The 9,212-nt window shown below is 40.0% G+C and overlaps 1 protein-coding gene across 1 annotated transcript in view; it reads right to left on the reverse strand.

The window, feature by feature from the left end:
• The window catches only part of LOC121927910 (cytochrome P450 7B1), a 127,193-nt gene extending 118,218 nt beyond the window's left edge, over positions 1 to 8,975 (reverse strand). The window contains exon 1 of the mRNA XM_042461949.1: positions 8,634 to 8,975. Within this exon, the coding sequence (XP_042317883.1) occupies positions 8,634 to 8,719 (86 nt within the window). The 5' untranslated portion in view covers positions 8,720 to 8,975. The remainder of the gene's footprint in view (positions 1 to 8,633) is intronic.
• Between the last annotated feature and the right edge of the window lie 237 nt (positions 8,976 to 9,212).

The following is a 9,212-nucleotide window of genomic DNA, read 5'->3' on the forward strand; positions in this document are numbered from 1 at the left end:
TGCAGGAAATCCAAATCAAAGCATCCCTGACAGATGGCCATCCAGCCTCTGTTTAAAGACCTCCAAGGAAGGAGACTCTATCACCCTCCGAGGGAGTGCATTCCACTGTCAAACAGCCCTTACTGTCAGGAAGTTCCTCCTAATGTTCAGGTGGAATCTCTTTTCCTAGATTTCCAAACACTTCTGGGAACTTCCAGGATACATTTTTGGCTTATTTTTTGCCCCAAATATGGTAGTGCAGCCCACCCTACAATCCAGAATGGGCCTAACTGAAATTGCTCAGCCCTCATCTAAACAAATATCCAGAGGCATCATCTACTGTTACATAGGATTCTTGAAGATTTCTCTAATTTCCAAAATCCAAACAGTGAACTATAGACACAAGTGTGCCACAGTGTGCTATACCTCTAGATGAACATTTCTACCACTGAGCTAATATTCTGACCAAAGCCTAGCAGGAAATGCAATAAACTACTCAATGAGTGCCATCATGAAAAGGCACTAAGTAGTGCACATTACTATGGTATGGCAATAGAAATTTGAGTGTTCTCCAAGCAACTCACTCTTTTTTGCCGTTAACATTTTATAAGCTAGTAAAACCTTCTTGCTATTTTCATTTCAATTAAAAACATCTAACATCCTTTTAGATATAAATTTAGTCATTTGCCATTTACATTCTTCCTCTAAATGGACCATTTGAGCCTTTGAAGATGTTAAAAGACACAATTTAAAGGTAAAAACAGCAGAAGCATTCTTGGCTCAGGAGTCATACAAATAGCCTAGGCACTCTCCAAAGAATGCAAAAATATATAAACAGGATTTCCAAATGTTCACACTAAACCAGAATGGGGCAATGGTTTACTTAACTCACGTTAATATATCCTAAGATGATTATATATTCATGGATTCATTTTAAGAGTCGCTGGCATGTATGAAATGAAAAAGAAACACTGGAAATGTGGCTATCTGCCACTGTAATAAGAAGACCATCAACAGAATGGGGTTGAACTGGATAGCCCTTGTGGTCTCTTCCAACTCTGATTCTATGCGAACATTCACACAATTATTATGTTCATACTGGGTATATATTAGTAGGTGGAGTACACCAGGCCTCATTTTTATGGGCTGGTTATGCACACAACTGAGTCAGACTTGCTTCCTACACTAGAGAAAGTTGCTTCTACAAATCTTTGTTTTGAACCTTCACCTCTGTAGCCCTTCTGGTGATGATTTGCAGCAAATCTATGTGCCTGGCAAGTGTAACATTGTATTTGCAAAAATGGACCAGGATTTGACTGTAGCAGTGGTAGCCACTGAACAGAACTAGATTGGGTAACAACCCACATGTTATCCAGTCTAATCAGGGACCTCTGGAGTTTGCCATGGAGTGAGTGAAGAACCTGTACTATAGTACAGGTTGCAATGATTTTTGTGGTGTGAACTTAAGTGATACCAAAGTATGTATTGCTTACAGCTAAGAGTCAGATCACACAATGTAACCATTGCCTTCTTGTTAAAGTATTGCCTCCTTGTGAAAAGCCATTCCTATGCTTTATTAACTTTATTTATGCCAAGGCAAGCAAAATGTAGCAACTGCTTCATGTCCAAAAAGTTCAGAAGTTCCTAGGGGGGAAATGTATGCATGGTTGGGGTGCCAAATGATTAAGATCAACATGGGTCAAACTTTTCAGAAATTCATAAAGAATATGTGCTTCATGCTTCTGCATGAGTTAATATTCTAAAATCAGAAAGACTTCCAAAAGAACCTTCAGACATGGATCAGCTTCTGAATCAGCTCTGAATCTGAGGTCTTCATTCTTCTAATCAAAGCATGCATTTTATTTGTTTGTTTAATTGATTGATAAATATCCCATTTTTCTCCCACCATGAGACCCCAGGCAACATACAACCTTTTGGACAACACAGTATCACTAAAAAAAGGGGAAAAAAACTTAGTACAGAAGTTCAAACACAATTAATATGAACTTTTATTTAAAAACCACAAGTTAAAGCAGTTTTAAAACATAATAAAATAGAAACACAAATCCGCCATAATCTGCCATAACATACAGTTGGCCCTCCTTATACACAGATTTTTTATAGACGGATTCAAGCATCCACAGCTTGAAAATATCCAAAAAAAGTATACATTTCAAGTATCAAACCTTGATTTTTCCATTTTATATAAGGGACATCATTTTGCTATGCCATTGTATTTAATGGGACTTGAGCATACACAGATTTTGTTATTCACGGGGATTCCTGCAACCAAACTCCAACAGATAACATGCGTCCACTGTATTAAAAATCAAATGCCTCCTTAACTGAAAAGGTCTGTATCTGCTGGAGGAAAGATAGCAGGAAAGGAGCCAAATGGACCTCCTGAGGATAGGAGTTTCATAACCTGGGAGCAGCCACCAAAAAGGTTCTCTCCCATGTCTTCACTAAATATTCCTGTGATGGTGGGGTTACAAAGAGAATATCTTCCCCAGCAGATGAGCTTGGGCAGGCTCATATAGTGTAACAACCACTGTCAAGAAATATTCTACTCATGCCACAAGGCATGCATTTCTGGTAAAAAAAAAACACACTACAGAAATAATCCAGTTTGAAACCACTTGTAATTTAAAAGTATAATTTTAGTTTTACTAGTTTTTAAAGTCACAACTATTGCTATTACATTCAGTGATATATGGGAATTACAATTTATGAGTAACGTTACTACAAAAATCTAATGACAGATTCTGTATGGTGGGGGGTGGTGGTCAGTGAGGGTGGTGATACCCATGAGTTACTGCACCAGGTGACATCAACCCTAGTGACCCAACTGCATAGTGATACCCACATTGTGGCATTTACACTCCCTAGATGTGTGTACCTGAAAGCAACTTTATTATATTTTAGGAACCAAAGTCCATCCTAATCTCTTATGACCTCTATGCCTTCTTAGTATAGCCCACATCTGTCATCGTCTTCCATTTTATTGATATTATTTTGCATTTTTACTGGCATTTTTTAAAATTTATTTTGTGCTTTTATGGACTCTTGCTGTTGTTCTGTTCTTTTAAATCTTGTTAGTACAAGCCACGTTGGCACCATCTGGACATTAGGGCAGAAAAGCAATACTATAGAGAAGTAAGCCAAGTTAGTCTGTCAAGTAATAATACAGTCAATGTATCTAGATTATTAGAGCATGAAAGTTTTCACAAGTGGTAGAAACTTATTCAATTGGTTAGAGCTTTACACCTGAGGAGTTTTCAAAAATCTGTAATGAAATTCAGATCTGGAGTCTGAAAACACAGAAAGCAAAGTGCTGGGTTCAATATGTATTTGCAAACCTTTCCAAATACTGTAACTGGCCCGAAAAGTTATTTTGACAAATCATCAAGACAAGTTGAGAGCCAATATTTTAAGTTGATTACTGCACTGTGAATCTTGCTAATCATATCCACAGCAAATCATATCCAAAATCTAAAACATGCTGCTGAATTCAACATTTCCCACTCAAGTTCACTTCCAGGGTCCACATATATTGTTCTGAAATAAAGTGTAAAAATCTACATGTACATCAATAATACCAATATGCCTGTGACTGGGAGTGTCCACAGGCAAGAAAATCCTGTCTTGCATGTATTTAAGTCCTTGAAAGATTTGAATCTGGCCTCTGCAAGGCACAAAATACTGAACTGAATAGCAGTGTTCTGACTTCACATTGTTCCACTTTCTATATTTTAATGGATTCTGCACTGCTCAGAGAACTGGATCAACAGGAAGTAGAAGGTGTGAGTATTAAATATTGTTTTAAAAGACTGTATAGGGTCATGTCTGACCCAATGCTTCCTTCTAGATGTCCATAACTTTGCCCGCCATTATGAAGTCCCTTTCTTCTGTGGGCAAGCATGACAAATTCAACCCTCATCCCATCTGTCATAAAACTAAATGCCCCCCCCCCCACCCCACTAAGACTGTCCAGCACCACAGGCCTCCTCCATCTCTTTCCATTCCTCAAAGCTAAATAATGCTCTGACTCGCCAGAATCCCCCACCAGCACATCCTTACAGGAAAAAGGGGTGACACAAGAGCTGCTGCAGCTAATGGGCTGTACACTGAGAGATACCAGGAAGTGTGGCATGGAAGTTCACATGTTCAGTACCACTCATGTCAAGACTATTCTGTGTGAGAAAGGAAGGGGAATGTTGGCCATACCATAGGCAGGTAGGAGAGAGGAACTAGCTCGACAAACTCAGTGGATCCAAACTGAGAAAGTAGACATATCTTCCTTTTTTACACAAGGCTTCAGGAAGCACTTCCAAAGTACAGTACAATATAAATGTAAGAAAGCCTTTCTTCCTATTTTGAAACTGGAGAGGAATATTGATGATCATCAATGAGTCTGAATTCACTTCAAATGTATTTCCTTCTGCTGTTCAGAAGAACATCACATTCAAGACTATCATTAATAACCAACCAAAATGTGTGGTTGCCTTGATTCTCCTCTGGAAGGTGGGATGGAGAAGAACAAGCAGTTTTTTGGCTGCCCACCAGAAATTCAAAACTGTAGCCTACTGTCATTCCAAAATTCATTCTAAGATTTCAATCTAGAGCATGTGACCATTAAAGGGGGGGAGGAGAACTAGCTTCCATGATCCAAGGAACTGGGGGGGAGGGTTAAAATGATTTCCAGTTGCCAAGGCATGATTTTTTTTAGAAATGAGTCACTTCTGATTTTACATTTGCACTGGTTTGCAGGCGTACTATAATGTGTGCTTTTTTACTATTATGATACTTCTATTCCCATTCCAAATACACAATCAGCTGGTGAAGCCCTGTTCCAAACAAGTATTATTTTTCAGCATCGGGTTGCAACAAGCCCTGCACAGGGATCTCCAGAGCTGTAGGGTTCAGAGAAATCTAAACAGATCTTTGTTCTGTGAAAGCTTCAACAGCCAGGTTCCTAAAACTGTTCTCTGTATCCCTTGCTGTCTTTTAGTGTTGGTATAATGTCTACTTTTATGTTTTTATGATGTTACATTAAACTCTATCTTTTTCTGCAGAACTCATTTACAGAACACTTGTGTGGGAAGATAGCAGTAGGTACATACAATTTAGTCAATAAATGCTGGTTAGAATCAGTACACCCAGAATTTAATTTGAGCTATAGGTCAGTCACACAACAGATGAAGGAAGAGAACAGCATTCCTCTACCAAGCAGAATGGAAGAGACATGACTTCTGACCCTGCAGGAATTCAGTCAATCTTCTAAAGTGCTGAGAGATTTTGGCTCCCTTAGATGGGTGCGCTCCCCATTTTGGCTGTGTGGAGCAACTCTTCCACCGATTACTCTCCTTCTCCTGCCTCAGTTCAGAGGACAAGTGACACAGGGCACAAGAATTACTCCTCTGTCCCTTGGGAAACCAAGCAAGTAAAGAGTGCAAGGCACAGCAACTGTTAACAAAAGGTGTTCAATGCCCCTTCTTCTCCTAAAGAAGTGGACAAACTGAAACACTTAAGTCCTTTTTGCATCCCACAGTGTTCCCCAAAATTTGTACTTTTTTAAAAATAAAAAAATAGACAGAAAACTGCTAAATTCATGAGAATCAATGAGGAAAGGGCCTAAATGCACTATCATCAATAGCATATTTAACACAAGATTCACTTCAGTTCCATTCAGTTCAGTATCAATAGTCATTACCATACTATTTAAGCATATTTAAGATGCATATATAGTGCCTTGCAGTTTTATTCACCCCCTTGACTTTTCCACATTTTGTTGTGTAACAATCAGTAATTAAAATGGGTGTAATTGGCACTGTAACCATCTGATGTACACACAGTATCCAAGACTATGAAATTGTAACAATTATTTTTTAATATAGCACAAAAGTTAAGCAAATCTGTTAGTTGTATAAGTTTTCACACACATATCCTGAGAGAGTACTTGGTAGAAGCACCTTTTGCAGTCATTATAGCTGTGAGATCTCTTGGGTAAATCCCTATCAGCTTTGTGGATTGGGTCTTTGTTTCTTCTTCTTGACAAGATTGATCCAGCTCTGTCAGACTGGATGGAGACTACTAAGGAACAGCCACTTTCAAGCCTTGCCACAGAGGTGTTTTTTTTTACTGTGACTGGGACATTACAAGACATTCAGGGTGGATGGGTGGTTGTTTTGTTTTGTTTTTAAATAACTCCAGTGCCCTTTGGCTGTGAACACAGACTCTTCATTGTCCTGCTGGAAGGTGAACCTCCACTTTTGTCCCAGGACCCTGGCAATCTGAAACTGTGTTTCCTGCAGAATTTCTCCCTACTGCATTTGGCTCAATGCTAACCAGCTTCCCAGTTACTACTGAGGGAAAAAATCTCTATAGCATTATGCTACCATCACTATACTTCACTGTTAGCGCAATACTCTCAGGGCAATGGTTGCCGTAGTGTTTTGCAACAAGGTAAACAAATTAAGGTTTGTTTCATCAGATCAGAAAGTATTTTTGTGTCTCCTACTAGCTTTTTTGCAAACTGAAACAGGCTCCGATATGGTTTGTTTCAGAAATGGTTTTCTTTTCAACATCTTTCCATACAGCCCAGATCTGAGGAATGTTCATTAACATTGTCCCATCTAAGGTGTGGTTCTCTCCAGCTCCTTCAGACTCCATTCAACTACTTATATGACTTCTAGAGCCAACATGCTTCACCAGAGATGATTTCATCATGTCAAAACTAAACTTATGCAATCAATTTGTTCCAATTTGTTTTTATTTACTTTACTTTTGTACCTTAAGGGAAAGAGATCAACATTGTACCTTCAGTCTGTATGGGCCCTTAGTTAATAAGAGATAACAAGCCCCTGTCCCAGCACTCATATGCTCAGTACCCTAAACTGTAGCTCTCTCACTTTAAAATTGTGTCCAGGCATAGACTTGATAACTTTCATATCAGACTAACCCATATTTTCACCCTCTTGTGCCTAACATTGATAAAAAGTGCTAATGCACTCAAAGCAGCTTGCAATTTTGAAACGATTTCACACAACATGTGAAAGCAGTCATAAAGATGTTAATGTGCATCTTTTTTACTTTAGGGATCTCAGTGACACTGCATTTCCGATACCACTTTATTTACACAATTGCGTGTGATAATCATTTGCACAGTTACTTGCCATTTCCGCTTCATTTGCGGGATGCTTTAAATGCACTTTAATCTCTCTTTAAAGCCAAGAGTAACCCCAATGTGATACACTCATTAGTCTGAAAGGGGCTACAAAATCTCTCTACAGTACTGATACATACACATATAGATAGCATACAGTACAGGCTGGCTCCTGTTTCTTTTTCTTTTTTAAAAAAAATACTGTTATTTACTGACTATAGTAAAACAAAAACTCTACATATGTATGCATATAGAACATACAGTATAGGCTGGCTTCCGTTTTTGTTGTTATTAACTGCCTTCGATTGTATTTTGACCCATGGTGACCTTATGGATGAGACATCTCCAAGACCTTCTCTCTGTCTTCCACAGCTCTGCTCAATTCCTGCAGACTCATACTTGTGATCTTTCTAAGAGAGTCCATCCATCTTGCATGCAGCCTTCCTCTCTTTCTACTTCCCTCTACCTTTCCTAGCATTACCGTTTTTTTTCCCCAGTGATTCATGCCTTCTCATGATGTGTCCAAAGTATGACAACCTGAGTTTTGTCATCTTGGCTTCTAGGGAGATTTCTGGCTTGATCTGCTCCAGGACCCATTTGATCGTCTTTTTGGCTGTCCATTGAATCCTTAGCACTCTTCTCCAGTCCCACATTTTGAATGAGTTGATTTTCCTCCCATCCTCCTTCTTAAATGTCCAGCTCTCACATCCATATACAGCAATAGGGAATACAATGGCTTCTACGATTCTAACTTTTGTGCTCAGTTGTATATCCTTGCATTTTAGGATCTTCGCTAGTTCTTTCCTAGCTTTCCTTCCAATTCTTAATCTTCTTCTGATTTCTTGGCTGCAGTCTCCATTTCTATCAATGTTTGATCCCAGGTATGAGAATTCTTTTACTATTTCTATTTCTTCATTGTCTGATTCAAATTTGTGTAGGTTCTCTGTGGTCATTATTTTTGTTTCCTTTATGTTCAACAACAGGCCTGCCTTTGAACATTCTGTTTTACTTTAATTTTAATTTTAATTTATATTTTATTAATATTTATTTTATGTTATTTTATTTTTATGTATTTTTTATTTTATTTTATATTTATTTTATTTTATATTTTTATTCTATTTTATTATTTATTTATTTTTACTTTTACTTATTTTTATTTATTTACAGCAACACCACCATCATCATCTCTGAGAAGGTCCATGAAGCCTGGAGAGTGTGGTGGCAGCGGGGTTTCTCGAACTTTGGTCCTCCAGTTCTTGGGGACTTCAGCTCCCAGGTTCCCTGAGGTTTGGCCCAGCTAGTAGGGCCTTCTGGGAGATGAAGTCCAAAACACCTGGAGGACCAAAGTTTGGGGAGGATTGGCAGCAGCAAGCTCCAGCCCCTTCGCCCAAAGAAGGGAGCAATGAATGAATGGAAGAAGAGGGAAAGGCGACCGAGGAGGGACTAGAGAGGCTCTGTGCCTGGCAGGGAGGGCCAGGTCCCCGCTTACCTTCGCCTCCTCCGGAGGAAGAGCCCCGCCGCCCCGAGGGCCAGCAGAGTGGCCAGGGCCAGGCCCCAGGAGGACAGCAGCTCCATCCTCCCTTCTGGGTCTCTCGTCTCCTCGGCTTCTCCTGCTCTGGGCAAACAAGGCAGAGGAGGACAGGGAGGCCTTTGCCTTGCCTTGCCTTGCCTTCTCTCCGCCTGGAAACTCCCCGCCTCCAGCCGCCCTTCTTCAGGAAGTTTGGCTCCCAAAACCAAGGGGGAAGGCGAGGTGGGAGGCTCCTCCCGCCCAGGCTGCGTCCGCACTGCAGGATAATATAACCCGCTTTGATCCCGCTTTAACTGCCCTGCCTCAAGGCTCTGGGATTCTGGCCGGTGGGTTTGGCCCCAGTTCTCCGCTCAGTCAATACATGATGACTCTGGTAGGTTTCCTTCCAGTTCACTTGAAGGAGAGAAAGAAAGAAAGAGTGAGTGAGAGAGAGAGAAAGGTGGAGGGATATCTGATTCTGGAAGGGAATGATAAAGAAGGATCTATGGGAAGGCTGTAAAGGGAAGGGAAAGAGAGAGTAAAGGGAAGGAGAGAGAGTAT

Source organism: Sceloporus undulatus, chromosome 4 (assembly GCF_019175285.1).
Source record: "Sceloporus undulatus isolate JIND9_A2432 ecotype Alabama chromosome 4, SceUnd_v1.1, whole genome shotgun sequence".
Lineage (NCBI taxonomy): Eukaryota > Metazoa > Chordata > Lepidosauria > Squamata > Phrynosomatidae > Sceloporus > Sceloporus undulatus.